Source organism: Leptinotarsa decemlineata, unplaced genomic scaffold (genome assembly GCF_025532065.1).
Source record: "Leptinotarsa decemlineata unplaced genomic scaffold, Ldec_3_MD MMD2_tig00005503, whole genome shotgun sequence".
Lineage (NCBI taxonomy): Eukaryota > Metazoa > Arthropoda > Insecta > Coleoptera > Chrysomelidae > Leptinotarsa > Leptinotarsa decemlineata.
This window is the reverse complement of record NW_027412629.1, coordinates 28,235-49,719: the sequence shown is the minus strand read 5'-3', so window position 1 is coordinate 49,719 and position 21,485 is coordinate 28,235. Positions and strand designations below refer to the sequence as shown.

The window sequence follows — 21,485 nt, the reverse complement described above, 5'->3', positions numbered from 1 at the left end:
GGAAGAAACGTCGGTATATATAGATGTTGTGATATAGCAACGAATTTGTAATTATAATGTCTACGAAAATGTATGAAAAAATATACAGGTCCGTATTTAAAAAAATATATTGATGATGGAATTCAATGAACGAAACGTTGCACTGAAAAATTAGTTCGCCAAAATTATTAAACACATGAAATAAAGCAAAAATGTTTTTTGTCATTTTTTGATATTATCGAAAATGGAGGCTATAGAGCAAAAAAAAATAAAATCCGTCATTTTCAGATTTTTGCAAATATCTCACAAACTGTTGATGATTCTATGGATCTGAAAATACCATTGTGCTGCATCCCTAGGAAAGTAACTTTTGTTCCACTTAACTGTCCTTGTACGAAGTACCGTTTCCGAGATAGCAATAATGGTGTCAGTTAAAAAAATTGCCTATATATATATATATATATATATATATATATATATATATATATATATTATATATATATATATATATATATATATATATATATATATATATATATTGGCGAATCCCTCTAGATAATCGTCAGATTATGAGGCAGCACGTCTAGAACATTAAAATGAACCATATATATCTTAATCTGACGCGCTTGAGTTTTCCAAAATGGTGATTTTTTTGCACATTATAATAACGGCCGCGAGTTTGCGTCAGATCGAAATCGTCAGATTATTGAATGAGAGCTTGTTTTTGGTGCACTAAACACCCCCTTAGAAAATCTGACACGCTCGATTAATTTTTTTTCATTTCACTTCAAACCCTTACGTACAACCACCCGCATCATGCAAACGATCAGATTAACATACGAACATTACTAAAAATACGTAGGACATTGATGCTATCAATATCTGACGCGCTCGAGTATGTCCATGCAAGAGTATTTTTTTAACTATTTAAAAATATATAGCCGATTCCCCTACCGATGAAAAGGTATATATTATATAACATTTTTTTCTTCTTATCATCTAAGCAACCTAATATGTCTCTATGACGCTCGAGTAAATCCTCAATTTACATCGTGGGCTCCCCTACTATATAATGTGTGTGATGTGTATAAATCGGGCTTCATTAGGAAATCCGTTAGATTTGACTTGATCTGAGATGAATTTTCTCTTATTCCTCAGAAAAAAATATCGAAGTCGTACTAAATTTTTTCAAGATAAAAATTGTTAACTTCCCAAGGTGGCCATTTTTATGCACTTGCATGTATATTCGGAATTGACTGTTCAATTTTTTTATACTATTCGAGAACATACTCGTAATACACATATTTGTCGATTGAGTCCGTTGATTATTTCTTAATTATAATACACAATTATTCTGACATAACAAAAATTATATTATTGATAAAAATAAAATAAAAACAACAATAAAAATTAATTGGCGCTCCGGGGCGACTTCATTGATTCCAGTGGAGCATTTGCTTTTTCAGCTGCAGGAAAACCCGAAAAAACCTGCAGCACCACATCATCTGAAGATCTTGATCTAACAATGTCCTCTCTCTTATAAAACAAAATGTAGGGTGTCTCCAGAAGCTCCAATAAATTCAATGCATCGCCAGAACACTTCGTGACACGAGCATCTCAAATACTTCCTGGACAGGTGTGCGGTGCCATTAACACAGACTCCGGTATTGATATTGTCCGCTTGTTTCCAACAATAAAAGTATATATCGTTCTGTTTCTCCGTCATATATAAAAAGAAGTGAAACCAACTGCGACAGCAAATTCAATGGGAAGTTCACCGTGGAGAATAAGTGGGTTGGGATTTTACTTTCACTGAGATGTGTTGACCAAATGAATAATCATTATAAATTTAATCTATGACAAGCAACTCATTTCATTGAATCACTTTAGTATTCTCGCAAATTTCATTGAGTTTTTTTAGTAGATGATTCGACTTCAATTCAACGACATTGTTTTCACTGCACGGTTTTTATTAGTTGATAAAGTATGTTGAAAGTGTATTTTATTCTTAGTTTCTTCACAATTGTTGCCGAAAGTCATCCAACGATGTATAAGTTCAACGAAAACAAAATTTTGGAACCAGGTAGGTAATTTCTTGACATTGTTATTCCTATTTAACACAGAAAATTAATCTGATTAATGAAAGAGGTGTATGATTATGAACATTTTTCAAAATCAAAACACTAGCGAGAGTAATATTACACAATATAATCATGATCTTGAACATTTTCTAAATTTTTGAGATTTAAAAAAGGGTTCAAAGCAAAAAATAATGAAAAAATTGAAGGCTTAGCTGTCAAAAAAAGTTTTCCGAAGATCATTTCCTTCAAATCAATAAAATGATGAAAAAATTCAACGCCAGACCACGAAAACAGAGTGATAAATCGCTTCTTCCCAACAGCGATAGATGAAATTATTGAAGCCATGAAATTATTATCTAGGTGTTATTTTCTTGAAGCATACGTGACTCTTAAGGCCTAGTTATACATCATTCTCACAATTTCAGTCATTGTCAATGTTCTGAATGTTTGCATAAATGCTCCTACAGGTTTAATTTGGTATTATGAGTATGACAGTGACTAGGCCCTAAATCTACTGAGACAACTCAAATGAATGTGTAAAATACAATGAACAGATTCAAGAGACCGAAATGAAAATCGAATTCAGTGAAATTAAACTGAATACCTACTTAGGTGATGTACAGACGATGAATATAGCCGCATCAATTAGGTCGAGTGCCGGATCTGCGGTCTCATTTCAAGGCACGTTAGATATCAGCAATGAAATCATTTTGTTAATAAATACAAGTTCAATCATTTACGTAATCCGTTCATATAATTGAAAATTGATATTTTGTTCTCATATCGATGCATTCAGCTAAGAATATTTCAGAAAATAACCTTTAGGAATACTACTCCATCTTGAAATATTCCCAATTGAAGGTCTATTTTCTCAAACTCAAACTTTCTTGAATATTACTGGAATTTTATCCCAAGTAACCATCTTCAAGAAGGAGAAGATTAATCTTCTTTTTGAAGATGCTGTCTGCTCTCGTGGTACTGCTAAATAAGGAAGTTTTTTTATGTTGAAAAATGGAGATGTATCGACAAAATGTTGAGCTCTTTGAAGTATCATTTCGATAAAGTCCTTCTTCCGACAGCAATGAAATTGACATATGTGTATCACTAACAAAATTGATTCAATTTCATATTCATGTCGATGTATTCAGCTGAGAATCCAGAAAATAATTTTCACAAATATCACTCGATCTAAAATTTTCTCAGATAAATACCCATTTTTTTTAACTCAACTTTTGTTATTTTTGAGCAATATCAATCGAGCTGGCTGAACACAAAATTTTGGTTTTGAAAATGAATTTTCTGAGTTAATATTTTTATCCTTTTATGGAAATACCACCAATGTAAATACGCCATATCCAAAATGCAATTGATGAAATTACGTGTACTTCCATAATTTTCAAATATTTTGCCTCCGTCCTCCGAATGCGTAAGAATCTCTTGTCTACTACGACCTGATTGTATAGCGCACCAACGCCAAAGTTTAGTTCTGAAGCATAGAATGAATAAAATAAAAACACTTGTTCACACACCAGAATTGCATTAATTTTATCAGCCCGTATTGCATCCGTCACGTTGTTCATGAGGAGTTGTTCTAAACTAATTCCTATTTGAAAAAGTGAATGATAAAAATATGGACTGTTGGAATGGGACTTTTGAAAAAAATTTCAAACAAATCATTTGATTGATCTGACCGTACTGTATTTTAGAAAAAAATTCCTGATTCAATTTTTTTAATATTTGGCGATTCGTTCACATAATGAGAAAAAAAAGAAATCTGGTAACATAATCAGCCATTTTCTGACTTTTATTTTCCTTTTCTGGTATTCATTTGGAAATTCCACTTCAGTATTTCTAGACCATTTATATTTTGAGATGAATTACTTCATATGGAATAGAATACAGAGTTTAGAGAATTTGCTGAAGTGTGTAAAGGAGAATCTGAAAAGTTCACCCCGAAAAGTTACTGCGTGATTGATATATACTACTAGAAAGTCAAATTAGTCAGTAACTAGTCGTATTCATAAATTTTGCTACAAATTGAAAAAAAATCAATTGAAAAATTAAATATTGATACTTAGCTTTCTTAAGTGGTTAACGTTTCATAAAACAATCCTGTTTGTACAACTGTCGTAGAAAGTGACATTTTAATGGTTATTAAGAATATTAAAAGATGATGTTTATAAAGTAGCGTGTTAAAAATATTTTTAACACTAGTGTTGAAAGTATTTTAACCACGATTTTTTTCGGCCAAATAGCAATGAACAAAACATAATTATTCAATTTCCAAAGGAGTTTTAACATGAACAATAGATATAGATACAATTAAATTCTGTTACAAATGCATTATATCACTGATAGTGATGCTTTATTCTCAAGAAACATTACATGTTTATGATAGAGAATTTAACATGTTAACTCCAAATGGAATTTCACGAATTATTGGGATTATAATGCTTCCGCTTCTTCAAAGATATTTGTTGCAGCTACCTCTTACAACCATAGGATATCTCAAAGTATCAATTCAGTGAATATACATGGGTTCTACTTCAAAATTCGATAATTTTTTTGCACTGAAATTTCAGACGTCAAACTGACATTTGACTTATACATTAATTACATTATTATTATTATTATTTATGAAAAGTACAATTAGAACTACCTTGTGATGTTGAAGAGCCTTATAATATATTTGAACTATCTGAGTTGACAATTTCATGGGCATTCACATTTAATTCTTGAAGTGAAGAGGATGATAATGCAACGCTTTATCTATAGAGCGTTGGGATTATTCTTTCAGCAATAGCCTTTTTATAAAAAATAGATTGATCGATGTAACCATCAGCTTCCGTTGTAGACTTCCGTGCGTCTCACTATCCGTTATATTAGCTCCTGATTCTGCTAGCAAAAGGGCAGAAGACCTTCTTAAACATTGACCTGTATATTCTTTTGGTTTCCGGAGGTTCAGATACTCAACAATAGTAGAGGGCATTTTCCCAAACGTGTTAATACCAACTGGGTTGGCACTGCATTTATGATTTGAGTATTTCAGAAAAAAACGTTGATGATTGATAACAGAAGGGTGTAATGCAACGTTTTATTAAAATAATCAAGGTTTTTTCCAACAATACAAAAAGAGCGACCTATTTTCGTTTTTATATTTAGAATTTGGACAATCAATTATGTATGCATTAATTTAATGTCTTCTATTAATAAATGGCACAGCTCTTCACGCCGGCAGGGTCCATATATTCCGAAAATAGTAGCAACTTTTATCATCAAATATTTTTCATCTGGTGCCTCATTTATAAACCTCTGGACTTGTTCAAACGTAAGAGTTTTTGATTTTTTGGGCCTATAACTTTCATTTTTCCGCTTTAAGAAAGCTATTACCTTGAAATATTTGCTTGTATCAACACCATTTTAAAACGAGCGCAATCGATCCATATTTTTGATTTCTCTTCTAGATAGGCTAAGAAGACGGTTTCCCTGAAATATCCTTCGACGTTTTTAAGTCTACACCAGCTAAAAAAATTAGAATATGCGATGTCGTACTGCTGAGCAGATTCTTTGGTAACATCTCAATTGAACTTCTTTTTGCAGCCCTCTTCAATATCGTCAGAACACACAATTCCTCATATTGTTCTTCATTATGCAAGACATTAAACACCAGCAAGAACTTTAAATGTGACTTTGAATAAAACACATGAGGTGTAAACAATACTGTTTGTTGGTAATCTGGTGATTCGAGTAGGAGATTTGAGCTCGTTCTGAGCCTCCCCCAACCACTATGACGCCACGTGGGGTGGATGACCTAGACCGACTCATGTGACCTTGAAAAATATGTCTGGTGCATATGACCTTGAAAAATATGTCTGGTGCATAGGTGGTATGTGTACATCACAGAGAACAGCATGGTCTGGGCCTCCCCCCACCACTATGACGTATTAATTGCTTTCTTTTTGTTGTTGTTTAGTAACATCAAGGCGATGTGACCTTGAAGGGTCTGGTGAATGGATCGTTCAGAATTTTTTTCATATGAGATTTTGTGTGTGTGTGTGTGTGTGTGTGTGTGTACGTGTGTGTGTGTGTGTGTGGGTGTGACATAGTGACGTAATTACATTTGATTGGTGTGTGTGTGTGTGAAAATGCACGGTACAGGGTTTCATCATGTGCTTGTCTATGTACAAACATACGTCTGCATACTTCGAAGATCCTTCAAGTAATGAATGTTCCATCGATGTGAGCCCACCAAGTTAGTAATGGTGTGACGTCACAGCATCAACCGTTCAACGGTAAGAGAGCGAGATGTTCACTCCACAACGTGCGGCTGAGTAATGCGTATTCATCGGTGTGCCCTCACCTCTTTCGAAGCAGTGAAGACTGTGACGTAACGCATCGCTCTAGCCTCGCTATCGATGGTGACATGCAGGTGGCCGAGGACTGTGCAAACTTCTGCCCTCTCCGAGAGCGCAACGACCACTGCCTGTTCGTATTGACATCTGTTATCGCATCCAGTTAGAAGGTGGGCTTGGCTGTGACGTCAGGCATCTCTAGTGGGTAGCAAAGTAGGGTGAACTGAAGAGAGTTAAATAACGTGCATTTGTATAGATAATATTGTAGAATCTCATGAAGTATTAATCTGAAAATTATCAACATGAGTTGTGCCAAGGTATGGTTAGGGCAAATTGGATAAATATAACAATTGACAGAAATTCTCCCTATTATAGTAAAATTTGACCTCACATTTTCGCTTTGGAACCTCATTGAACTATTGAGGCCCGCGTCGGACTGCAAAGTTGAAGGTTATAAAATAATTAGAGATGAGTAATGAGAAGAGTTCATTGCATGTATTCAAATGATTCAACATGAAACAAACCAATAAAGCACAAGTGATAAGAAATGAGAGTTCAGAGAAATAATTCTTGTTGCTTGTAACTATCCAATAGGATTTGAGATCTGAATCTTGTGCAATGTTATATTCATGATGACAAATAAACAAAACAGTTATTATTTAGGTCTATTTTATGTACGGAAAACACTGAAGAGAGTGAAATTGAATTACAGAATACATATGCGGAAGAGAAATAAATATAGGTGGGTTTGGAAAAATCTTGAGGTTTGGTTAGAATTTAGAAATTGTCGAAAGAGACAACTGCTTTGATGAGCCGATTTTCTATAGTTTGTGCCTGTATTTCTTGGTCCCGTATGTCAAAAACTTGTCGATTTTGATATTGCACGTAGCTTTTGCATTCCGTTTCGACCTTCACAGCATATGAAATCAGCGTAACTATAACTGAAAAGTAGGATGTGCCATCACTTTGATCGAAGATAAATTAATTCACCTGTCATTGCCAGATTGACCCGTCGAGTTTGGTTTGAATTTGAAATAAATGCAAGGTTATTATCTGCCCCAAAACAGATGCGCAGACTCAACAAATAACATTTCACAGGAGAACAGACATTTCTCACGCATATGCAAGTCTAACATGAACTAGGTATCACATACTTAATGATGATTCAAAATGCTGCAGTATATTTTTCTTGAAATATAATTACATTACAATTTGAAGCAACACAGTAGATGATATTGACGTAACTTCAATTGAAATGTGGGTATCGCCACACTTTGGTCTCTTTTTTTCCACACACTGGCAAAATCTGATGGTGAAGTTTGGTTTAACCTTGAAACTAAATATTAGGATTTTCTCGAGGGTCGAGTTTTCATATATGCCGATGACACAACACTGTGACGTCCCCAGATCTGAATGAAATTGAAAATGAAACGAAACTAGTAATCAATGAATTCGAATGTTGGTGTAGAAATAATCATTTAATAAATAATGGAAATAAAACAACATTTATCCAGTATCAGCGCCCTTCCCAAATAAATCTAGGTATCGAAACAACAGAAAATAGAAAATTCCTTGGAACACAACTTGACAATGAATTGTTTTTCAATAATCACATCGAATACTTGTGCACCTCTCTGAAAAACGTATTTTGCCTTCCTAACAATGAAATTACATTTTTTGAGACATGATCTCTTGGATATATACTATGGTCTAGTGTATTTTGAGCTTAATATAAATATTACCTTTTGGGGACGCTCATCAGAAATAAATAAAATCTTTATAAGGCAAAAACGCTTCATTAGACTAATTTTTGATCTTAAATACAGAGAATCTTGTAAGAAAACATTCCAAGACAAAACATTTTTCACATTACCATGCATTTATCTTCACAAAATATTAAGCTACGTTCATGTACATTCCCTTTTGGTAACAAGAAATTAGAAAATTCACTGTCATTAAACGAGTCGGAGAAACGACTTCCATCAGGGAAAAATAAACCATAATGAGTACAGAGGTTCGCCACTTTATGCTGGGGCAAAATGTATCAACAGCACAGAAGTTAAACATATTTTCTCATATTCAAGAAAAAAGTCAAAGACTTTTTGGTAACAAGTTGTTTTTACTTCCTGATAGAGTATGAAAATAATATTTTTGTGTAACATGTGCTGTTATTGATATAAATGCTATAAGATAAAATATCTTTTGTAAAATGTGACGTGTCATATATACATTCATGTATCAAAAAAGATGACAAATCTGACGTTCTAGTTTTAGTTGAGTATAATTTAGATCTGAGTCTAATGAAGTCGAGCATAAGGTTTCCGTGGTTCTCATCCTTCATCAATTCACTCACTTTCTTATTCGCTCGGGGAATATTGTAAATGATATCTGATTGATAATCGCTAGTATCGAAATACTGTTGACAATCATTTTTCATCATATCATATGGATCATAATTTATAATTTCATAAATCAAACTGTCCGTGTCAGTATGAACTGCGCAAAAATTTTCTCTATACCTAGGAACCATGTACTCATAATGGAAATTATATGTGGTCAATTTTGCCCAATCCAGTACTACCATTCCAACATTATAGGTTTGTTGAAGAATATTTTGGATTTCCTTTTCCTTTGTTATCGGCCAAACGGCGACACTTCCATTGAGATCCAATGCAATATTTTCTATAACAAAATGTGCATCATACCCTGATAAGTTATGAGACACGATGGAATTGTTTGATCATCTTGATAGTTTATAATGCACTCATTGTGTGATGGTCATCGATTAATTATTTTTAGGTATTAGACGATTCTAACCATTCAATATATCAGACTATTTTGTCTGATATATTGAATGGTTTGTCATGAGTTGCTGCCTGAAAAAATGTTTCCTGGCTGGCAACACAGTTGCAACATCTTCAGCAAACTGACCTATCTCGTCTGCAAACCATTTCATACAATTTTTATCACGAAATGATCGATAAAATGATAGTAGTGTATCATCATAAGAGCGTTTCACATAATATCCAATAGATGCCGAATGTGTCGTTGATATTTATTGCCATCTTGTTCAAATACCAATACACTCAGCATATATGACGGAAGGCGATGTTATTTTATTTTTGAAATTTTTGAACCTCAAAATATATTTCCCTCCATAGGTGATTTTGGTAGGCATTCCTTTGTTTTTGAGCAGTCTTCAAGGTGTTTATCTAACAAAGCTTGCGTGGAAAAACAGTGAAAACACCTATGGCAAAAATATTTTTTTCTATTATGGTTGTCGAATTGATTACTCACCAAACTAGATAGATCTTTCATCCAAACAAAGTGTTTTCTGATTGGTGACGTAACATCATAGACATTTATTGCATCCTCACATCTTTCATCACAATACATGTCTTGAATCATGAGTAGATTAACATGTTTGCTTTTATCTTTTGCTATGCTCAACCTTAGCGGTATTACAGTATACTTGGATTTAAAAAGTTTCAACGTGTAAACATTGACTGAGAGATTATCTGAAATTGTCATCGGAAAGTGAATACCTTACAACTTCAGAACTTTTGAATAGTCAGGATAAGATAGGATGTGATCTGAATGTTGTCCATGGGGAACTGGATACAACGCCGAAACAATGGCCCGAGCGAAGCTCGTTTGATTTGAGAAGGCAGTTCAATGTATGATGAACCTCTCTGCGGCACAAATTTGTTTACGGTAACCCCCAAATTTACTACTGCTTTCAACGTCTAACCTCCGTCACGTTCCTGAAACTCTTCCAACTTTATCATGATTGGCTCCATAACAAGTTCCTCAAACCACACATTCATATCAGTGTTACTATGGATGTATGCGTGAGATATTGAGAAATACTTATGTTCGTTGAAGATTCGATCGCCTTTGACAACCACAAATTCTCAACCGAATGTCATATTAACTTTAAAAATGCATCTTTTTTCAATGCATTTTGAATTAGTCTCACAAAAAGGGTCTTACAGTCGATAAAAAATGAGGCAGGATTCTTATGCTTGAGATTACTAATCACTTCAGTCCGGATACGCGAATTGAAAGCCTATTCTGAATCATCCCAATGTACTCGATTAGAGGCTGTCTCTTTCGGCTAATCAGGCCTGCTCCTTTCTTCATCTCAAATTTCATCTGATTACGTAGTGTTGTAATATTGACCAAGAATGCTAGTAGATTTGTTTCCCACCCATAGTAGTAGTATTTTTCAGATTTTTTATTCGTTTAGAAGCCTTATAACACTCTTCAAGTCCATCATTCACTGTTGTATTCTTGTATACTTGTATTCATCTATTATGAGGCTACATATAGATGCGACATATTTCATCACATCAGTAAACATTTTTCAAAATTGTAGAAGCAGGTTCAACAATAACTGATTGACCGAAATGGAGCGCCAGAAAATATTCCTCGAACAGTAAATTAGAAACAGCCCTACCTAGCGTTAGAAGTAATGTGACCAAGTATGAATATGAATAAATCTTCTATTGAGACACATGTCTTATGGAACCATAGTATATCAGAAAAATGAATTTCTATGATGATATATTAGTCTGAAACACTATATTTACAGGAACAACAGTAAAAATGTTAACAAAAATGTTATCGCGCTATCACAGTACCCAATTCGATAGCGACAAGTTGCATTACTGTATCTTTATCATTCAGCAAGTAAATGTTCTGTTTCTGTTTGAAATCTGTTTTTTCGTTAATCAGCTGTCGCCCCCATACGCTCCAACCAGATAAATTATCTCGAGAAAAATACTACAACATAAGCATAAGCATGCATGGTGTGAAGCAGCGTGAGTATGTACGAAAAATGTGTGCATTATGTAATATTTGGGACTCACAAACCAGTATAGCAGGACATCGACAGAAAATGACCACGTAGTCAAGTTGAAGATTAAACTCAACTTCAAGGTCAGATCATGAAATGATGGAGGGGAGGAATCAGTTTTCAGGTTGAAGTGTGGAAATACCTCCTTTTCAGTTGAATACATGCTTACGTCATATGGTATATTGGCTTGAATCTTGGATAATATGGGGTTTTAAGAAGAAGATGGTAATACATTTCAAATTGAAACATGTGTATTGCGACATGTAAAAGTTCATGTCGAGAATATATTCAGGTGTGAAAAATATGTCTCTTTTTGCTGTAAAATGGTGTGTTGTGTCTGTATACATTGTTTTGGAGAACTTTCAAACCCCGTTTAGCATGATTTTCGCAAAGAATGAACTTGTATTCATTTTCACAGTCAAACCACAGTCCACCGTCAGATACTGCAATATACTATTGAATTTCAAATGATTAGATTGTATTGCAATACGTGAAAGTTCTTGTTAGGCGAGCATATGCCTGTGTGAGAAATATCAATCTATTCTACTGCAAAATGGCATGACCCTACGCATCTCTTTTGGAAACTCCTCAAATCTCCGTCTAGCATAACCTGGGCAGTGAGTAAACTCACGTTCAGTTTCAAGCTCAAACCAAGCTGCTCTGTCAGATCTTGACATGGTGGGGGAGAAACAGACCAAAGTGAGAACAAACCAGCTTTTCAGTGGAAATCATATCAGTATCATCTACTATATGGCTTCAGATTTGTAATAAAATCATGTTTCGAAAAGAAAAACGTAGTGTGACCTTTCAAATTATTACATCATTTTTTAAGCATGCGGAAGTTCATGCAGGGCATGCATATGTGTAAGAAATATCAGTCTGTTCTCCTGTAAAATGTCAAGTGTTGACAACAACATGTCTACAAATCTCCGTCTAGCATGACATTGGCGGAGAAGTCAAAGTTAAATTTTAGTCATCATTTTTGATACATGAATGTACATATGACACGTCACATTTTACGAAAGATTTTTTATCTTATAGCACTTATATCAATAACAGCACATGTTACACAAAAATATTATTTTCATACTCATCAGGAAGTAAAAACAACTTGTTACCAAAAAGTCTTTGACTTTTTCTTGAATATGAGAAAATATGTTTCACTTCTGTGCTGTTAATACATTTTGTGTCCCCAGCATGAAGTGGCTAACCTCTGTACTCATTATGGTTTTTTTTCCCTGATGGAAGTCGTTTCTCCATCTCGTTTAATGACAGTGATTTCCTAATTTCTTGTTAGCAAATGGAATCTACATACATGAACGTAGCTTAATATATTTGAGTGTCCCCAATTGGTAATATTCATATTAAGCTTAAAATACACTAGACCTATAGTATATATCCAAGAGATCATGTCTCAAAAAATTAAATTTCATTGTTAGGAAGGCAAAATACGTTTTTCAGAGAAGTGCACAAGTATTCAATGTGATTATTGAAAGACAATTCATTGTCAACTTGTGTTCCAAGGATATTTGTATTCCGTTGTTTCGAAACCTAGATTTATTGGAAAGGGCGCTGATACTACTTGAAAACTGGATAAATGTTGTTTTATTTCCATTATTTATTAAATGATTGTTTCTACACCAACATTCGAATTCATTGATTACTAGTTTCGTTTCATTTTCAATTTCATTCAGATATGGGGACGTCACAATGTTGTGTCATCGGCATACATGAAAAATCGACCCTCGAGAAAATCCTAATATTTAGTTTCAAGGTTAAACCAAACTTCAACATCAGATTTTGTCAATGTGTGGAAAAAAAGAGACAAAGTGTGGCTGGCGATACCCACGTTTCAGTTGAAGTTACGTCAACATCATCTACCAGTTGCTTCAAATTGTAATGTAATTATATTTCAAGAAAAAATATAGTGTAGCATTTTGAATCATCATTAAGTATGTGGTACGTAGTTCATGTTAGACTTGCATATGCATGAGAAATGTCAGTCTGTTCTCCTGTAAAATGTTATGTGTTGAGTCTACGCATCTGTTTTGGGGCAGATAATAACCTTGCATTTATTTCAAATTCAAACCAAACTTGACGGGTCAATCTGGCAATGACAGGTGAATGAATTTATTTTCGATCAAAGTGATGGCACATCCTACTTTTCAGTTATAGTTACGCTGATTTCATATGCTGTGAAGGTCGAAACGGAATGCAAAAGCTACGTGCAATATCAAAATCGACAAGTTTTTGACATACGGGACCAAGAAATACAGGCACAAACTATAGAAAATCGGCTCATCAAAGCAGTTGTCTCTTTCGACAATTTCTAAATTCTAACCAAACCTCAAGATTTTCCGAATCCTACCATATTTATTTCTCTTCCGAATATGTATTCTGTAATTCAACTTCACTCTCTTTAGTGTTTTCCGTACATAAAATAGACCTAAATAATAACTGTTCTTTTATTCGTCATCATGAATATAACATTGCACAAGATTCAGATCTTAAATCCTATTGGATAGTTACAAGCAACAAGAATTATTTCTCTGAACTCTCATTTCTTATCACTTGTGCTTTATTGGTTTGTTTCATGTTGAATCATTTGAATACATGCAATGAACTCTTCTCATTACTCATCTCTAATTATTTCATAACCTTCAACTTTGCAGTCTGATGCGGCCTCAATAGTTCAATGAGGTTCCAAAGCGAAAATGTGAGGTCAAATTTTGCTATAATAGGGAGAATTTCTGTCAATTGTTATATTTATCCAATTTGCCCTAACCATACCTTGGCACAGCTCATGTTGATAATTTTCAGATTAATACTTCACGAGATTCTACAATATTATCTATACAAATGCACGTTATTTAACTCTCTTCAGTTCACCCTACTTTGCTACCCACTAGTAATGCCTGACTTCACAGCCAAGCCCACCTCCCAACTGGATGCGATAACAGATGTCGATACGAACAGGCAGTGGTCGTTGCGCTCTCGAAGAGGGCAGACGTTAGCACAGTCCTCGGCCACCTGCGTGTCACCATCGATAGCGAGGCTAGAGCGATGCGTTACGTCACAGTCTTCACTACTTCGAAAGAGGTGAGTGCACACCGATGAATACGCATTACTCAGCCGCACGTCGTGGAGTGAACATCTCGCTCTCTTACCGTTGAACGGTTGATGCTGTGACGTCACACCATTACTAACTTGGTGGGCTCACATCGATGGAACATTCATTACTTGAAGGATATTCGAAGTATGCAGACGTATGTTTGTACATAAACAAGCACATGATGAAACCCTGTACCGTGCATTCTCACACTCACACACACACACACACCAATCAAATGTAAGTACGTCACTATGTCACACCCACACACACACATACAAAATCTCATATGAAAAAAATTCTGAACGATCCATTCACCAGACCCTTCAAGGTCACATCGCCTTGATGTTACTAAACAACAACAAAAAGAAAGCAATTAATACGTCATTGTGGTGGGAGGAGCCCAGAAACATGATGTAAGCTGTGATGTACACATACCACCTTTGCACCAGACATATTTTTCAAGGTCATATGCACCATACATATTTTTCAACGTGGCATGCACCAGACATGTTTTTCAAGGTCACATGAGTCGGTCTAGGTCATGCACCCCACGTGACGTCATAGTGGTAGGGGGAGGCTTAGAACCAGCTCAAATCTCCTACTGATTCAGCGTCACCTGACACTACCAATTCACAGCAAATGCAATAACATGAAATAATTAACTGACAAGAGATGTCGAAATGTGTTTTTTATACAAATATCAAATGTATCCATTTTATTATGAAAAAACAGGACTGGTGTACAAAAAAACTTTGTATTATATCCGTGTTAAAAGTAGGTTTCATTTTGTTCATGAAACTTTTTCACTCACAAAATAAAACCTTACTCTCTGTCTCTGTCTAAAATCTGTTTTTCCGTTAACCAGCTGTTGCATCCCTACGAACGACAACCCTCAAAATCGAAACTTGTGCGAGCTAAGGATTAATGAGGTCTTACCTTTTAACGTATGATTCCTAACACGGGTTGGACGATAACAGGTGAAAATCGATCGTTCAGACTAGGGCTTGAACCACCGACCAACACGGCAGTCAATTCGAGTGAGTGAACAAGCACCCACGTCGAACCGCCTGGCTACCGACCGCTTTTAATACTCGTATCATAAATAGTCATTTCCGTCTTCGAAACCTGTATTCACTAAAAAATCTCGCCTCAAACTGTGTTCTAATTTCTTTTTTTTGACTTGTGCCAAAAGATGGATCTAATTTCTTTTTTTTTTGACTTTTGTCAAACCACTTATTTAATTTCTTTCAATTGAATTTTTTTTAATTTGTCGGCAAAATTTATGAATACGACAAGTTACTGACTAATTGGACTTTCCAGTAGTTTATATTACGCAGTAACTTTTCGGAGTGAACTTTCAACTTTGCTCTTTACTACACTTCAGCAGATTCTCTATTGATTTAACTTTTATTTTTTCAGATTGTGAAAGGTTATAAACCCAAAAAACAGTATAAAACTATCTCCACGACGAGTAGTGCAACACTATTACGTTTCTTATAAGAAAGTATTGAAAATTATACCTTTTTACGTTAATTTTGTTTAATCATGATATTTTCATTTGTTCAAAAGTTAAAAGGGAGGGGACTATAAATCACTGTATATCTCGTAGGAGATATCTGTTTTTTCCGTAAGCCAGCTGTCGCGTCTATGAATGACAAATCTCAAAAGTCAAAACTTGTTCGAGCTGAGGTCAAACGAGGTCGTACCTTTCAACGTGTGATTCTCAAGACGGGTTGGATAGAAGTGAAAATCAATCGTCCGGCTCGTGGCTTGAACCACCGTTTACACAGATGTCGATACAGTGCTTCATGAAAAAAAGATCAACCACACCTTGTTGGTGTCTCTTTTACTTTTTGCTCTATCATTTGCTTATATTATTCTCTGTTACTGATACAAAGTAATTTTTGATTTCAGATTTAGTACCAGTTTCTTCAACAGTAATACCTCTTCCAGTATATCAAGTAGGATTTGGGTTGAAACTGCCCTCAACTCTTGAAAATGAAAAACCAAACAAACCCGAAGGACCTGTTCACTTAATCACTGGTAATTTTATTCATTGAATTGGTAGATGACAGAGAATACTCCAAAGCTATGAAGTAGCAAAAAAATATTGTGTCAATAATGTAATTATCATAATTTCCAATATTCAATAGGAATTTGAATTTCTCTAACAATGAAATGAATGAAACTGTCGCTAATCAGTTTTCAAAAAATATTTCATCATCAGTATTTGTAAACGACACTCAATAATTATAATTAGAAATCGACAATTAGTATTCCTCGTCGGCAGGACACTTTTTCGATTTCACCCTTTTAAATTACTGATGGGGTAGCTAATATTGAATAAAGGTTACATTTCAAATGAAGTACCTACTAGTGAAATAAAATTCTCAATAAGAAAATAATACTCAAGTTCGTTTGAGTTAAATTAACAAAAAACAGTTGTAGAATTCTTCCCAAAATGTTTGTACTTCCTACGCAATTTTTTAATTGGTGTTTTTATATCCCGAAACATCTACCAGATCAAAACCCATGAGATTTTCACTATTTACTAAACCACGATACGTGGAGTAATGAATTTTGGTTTTGTAAATCCTCATAGTTCAAATCTCAGTACATAAGTGAGTTTTGATACGGCCTTTCATGAAGTTTCAGTTATTTTCATTAGGTAGGAGTTTTTCGAAAATTAAACGGAGATACTTGAATTGAAGGCATATGAAGTTTACAAAAGCTAACATATGAGCCTAAGAAGATAGATCAGTAGAAATAACTTGATCGGTTGTTTGATTCCCCCGAGCAAGGTCTTGGAAGTAATGGTCAGTGTTGAAAGTGCAATTCAGCACTTACCTGAAAAATCGAATTCTTGTCAAGGATTCAAATTCAAAGTTTATTGTCTTTATGTATGAACCAAGATACACTAGCGGATTATATCGGTGATCTGCTCAACAGTAACCTAAAGACAAGATGTTTTAAAAATGAAATGTAGGAAATATATGGAGTGAGCTGTGAGGATTGTGACAAAAAACATATCGGTCGTTTCAATGAACAACCAGCTCATTCCGATTTGGAAGATCAGGGGGAACTAGTATCAATCAACATGCCTTCAAGAATGGCCATAGAATTGTTGATATCGGTACATATCATTAGTTTTTGGATGCTTTCGATAGTCTGGAAATGGCCAAGTGTGGCATAAGAAACTGTCAACAGTGACAAAGGTACTATTGTTCACCTTTTAATGAATCACTCTGTAAAAATTTGCAGAAACTTTCACGAAAATTTTGTGCAATTTCTCCTCGAACTCAGTGATGTGTATAGGAAAGTGAAAGTATGCCCTGTTAGATATAAATAGAGACCTGTTTTAGAATTAAAAATTAGTTTTCTTCATCTTCGGAAGACGACAACTCAAATCAATAATATGTGAATCAAATGAAACTCGCCAATACATTGCACAGATACCAGAGACTGAGATGGAAAACGAATGTCCACTCAATTGAAACTTATCAGTATAATAAGACATTTTTAATTCGAATTATTCTGAATAGTAGCTATTTCATTAAATTTGAAAAGAATAAGGGACGTATAGTAAATGCATCTTGGTTACTGGCTCTGCGGTCTCATATCACAACAGCATACATTTCAACAAAAATACGAGTTTCGACATTTACGCACTCTCCTCATATATTCAAATATTGTGCCTTCAATAATTGTACTTTCTTGTTGAAATCTATCCATATTCAGATAATGAAATTGATTTTAATTGAGAATTGATTTTTTTTCATGTTGATTCATTCAGCTGAGAGTATTACAGGAATCATTTCTCATGTTTTTACTAACAACAAAGTTTTCGTTAAAAAATGGAAATTTATTGATAAAAGTTCAAGGTCTTGTGGTATCACTTCAAATAAATCAATAACTTTGTACTAAATTTTCAGATTTTGAATCATTGTACTTTCAGAAATATTTTTAACTGGTCCTCAATAGTCATATAGAGAAGTGTTACTTCTCTGATACATTTTACTTTTTAATTTTGTACCGTGTATTATGTACTTCAATGAATTTCCGTCATATGTATAGAAAGTGTGATCTAATAATTTCGTGAAGAACTAACTGTGATAACAGTTCAATGTTGCACATAATTATTCAGAATTTTTACATCTATCATCATATAACAAATCCCACACAAAGCCTAAAAAAGAGTGCTCCTAATCATGTAGAAATATCAAAGCCGGATCTCCCACTACTCTGAGTCAATACAATATACAGGGTCCTGCAACAGTGGCGCGGTGTTCCATATCTCTATATAGGAAGCAGATAGGAATCTAATTTTCTATAATATTACCTTATTGCTCGAGCTCGACAAAATAAAATATTGGCGGTCACACAGGGTGTTCGATTTTTTCTGGGCGGATCCCAACTGTGTCTTTTTAAATGGCAACCTATATTTTTTATCGCTTTTTCGGTTTCTTCATAGAAAATAAAAAAACTTTATGTATATCTGCACTTCGAAAATATGATGGTTTTCGAGATATCTACCATGACAGGTTTTTTTTTTTTCCAATATTCGTCACTCAGAATATTTGAAATTATAAAGAGGTGCCAAGTCCAGTTGAAATTTTTTTTGGTCGAATATTCTACATTGGTAACTCTCTCAAACGATATATCTGAAATCGACCTGTGATATACAGGGTATGAAAAACCGCTTGCCAAATATTGTAAATGAAAATTTGCAAAATCTTCCTTATATTAAATGGAACACCCTGTATATTATTGATCCATAAGAAGCGTCAACGAAACCTCTACAAATTTCATCAAGTATTCCCTATGGCTAAGTTCAATAGTTTTTCTTAAATGAGCATTTCTTTCGAAAATGGTCATTTTTTCAAAGCGAAATCCATTTGACGACTGATAAGAATATACAAAAAATACCCTTTCCTTAAAATATCGCCCATTCCTAAATTACCTGTTGCTAGATAAACAAGTTGCGAATTACACCACAAATGGACGTTCTTGAATAGTTACAATAATTTCAAAAATCTCGGAATTTGTGCCATATTCTTTCGGTCTAAAACAACCTTTCAGCGAATGAAATATTATTGAAATCAAGTAGTCTGGCAAATGACAGAAAACAAAAATTGGCTGCAAATGAATATTGAAATTTTTAGTCAATCGTGAAGTGAACTGTCGGTATAATTTCATCAGAATGTTGTTATCAAAAAGTGATTTGATTGATATGATTTTCATATTAGGTGAATCAGACAGGAATTGTTTATTGGCAAGTAGAATTTATTCTCACGGTATCCAGATAGAAGGCATCCAGATGAAAGATCTTCCGAAAGGTCTTGGGACGATTCGTTGAAACTGGATCTATTAATTATTCCAAAATGAGCGCATCAAGCCAGCTACTAATGAAGATAATGAATTGCAAGTTCTTCTTGCTGTTGAAGAAGATCCTAGTAGGAGTCAACGACAAATTGGGAATAGTGGATATAAGTGAGAGATCAGTGCAACGAGTATTGAAGAAACATCGCTTGCATCCATACCACGTTCAGTTACATCAAGAACTACTGTATGCTGATTTCGAGAAAAGAGTGAGAATTTTGCAATTGGGCCATGAACAAAATTCGTCGAAACGAATATTTTTTCAATAATATTTTTGTCGGATGAATCGACATCCATAAAATGGATTGTAAATCGACATAATTACCATTATTATGCGACAGAAAATCCTCACTTATTGAGACAGGTGGATTTCAACATAGGTGGTCGATAAATGTCTGGGGAGGCATCATGGAGAATATGTAATTGCCATACTTTTTTGAGGACATATGAATGGTGCAATGTATCTCAATTTCTTACGAAATGATTTACCAGGTTTGTTAGATGATATTCCTCTTGACCTCCGCAATAGAATGTGGTTACAACATGATGGTGCACCTGCTCACTATCGGCAGAAGTGAGAGATCATCTAAATGAAGTATTTTCCAATAAATGGATAGGATAGGATAAATGGATGATAGGATAAATGGATATGGTCTACGTTGAGCCACCAACTTCTCCGAAAATATGCGACTTAGAAAACGAATGCTTTTCGCAGCATTACACCAGCTGTCTTGCGCAGGGTAGAACAGTCTTTCAAACATAGACTTCAGCTCTGCATTCAAGAAAATGGAAGACATGTTGAACATATTTTATAAAAGTTTCATTATCAACCTTAATTAAACTCTCCCTTTTGTAGTTTTGTAATTTGCCAGTTGACAAATTTGAATATCTAGAACTCAAGCTCTGAATGAAATAATAACATGAAAACAATAGTTATTATAAATGTTTCTTTCTTTTAACTTGTTTGGTTTGATATTGCACGATTTATGAGTGAAATTCTGCATCCAATGAAAATAATTTCCATTTAGCAAAAAGTGATAGGTACATACATTTATTTCGTTAAAAAATATTGTTTGGACACCTTCTAATGTACAAAATTGAAACAAGATATCTTTCGTATATTTTATCAGTCGTCAAATGGATTTCGCTTTGAAAAAATGACCATTTTTCGAAAGAAATGCTCATTTAAGAAAAAACTATTGAACTTAGCCATAGGGAATACTTAATGAAATTAGTAGAGGTTTCGTTGGCGCTTCTTATGGATCAATAATATACAGGGTGTTCCATTTAATCTAAGGAAGATTTTGCAAATTTTCATTTACAATATTTGGCAAGCGGTTTTTCATACCCTGATATCACAGGTCGATTTCAGATATATCGTTTGAGAGAGTTACCAATGTAGAATATTCGACCAAAAAAAAATTTCAACTACTTGGCACCACTTATAATTTCAAATATTCTGAGTGACGATATTGGAAAAAAAAAACTGTCATGCTAGATATCTCGAAAACCGTCAATATTTTCGAAGTGCAGATATACATAAAGTTTATTTTATTTTCTATGAAGAAACCGAAAAAGCGATAAAAAAATAGGTTGCCATTTAAAAAGACACAGTTGGGATCCGCCCAGAAAAAAATCGAACACCCTGTTGACCGCCATATTTATTTGTCGAGCTCGAGCAATAAGTAATATTATAGAAAATTAGATTCCTATCTGCTTCCTAA

The 21,485-nt window shown here is 34.3% G+C and overlaps 1 protein-coding gene across 1 annotated transcript in view; it reads left to right on the top strand.

Moving 5' to 3' along the window:
* The first annotated feature begins 1,808 nt into the window (after positions 1-1,808).
* Positions 1,809-21,485, top strand: part of LOC141484347 (uncharacterized) — a 35,144-nt gene continuing 15,467 nt past the window's right edge. The window contains exons 1-2 of the mRNA XM_074179404.1: positions 1,809-2,062; positions 16,297-16,425. Of these exons, the coding sequence (XP_074035505.1) occupies positions 1,966-2,062; positions 16,297-16,425 (226 nt within the window). The 5' untranslated portion in view covers positions 1,809-1,965. The remainder of the gene's footprint in view (positions 2,063-16,296; positions 16,426-21,485) is intronic.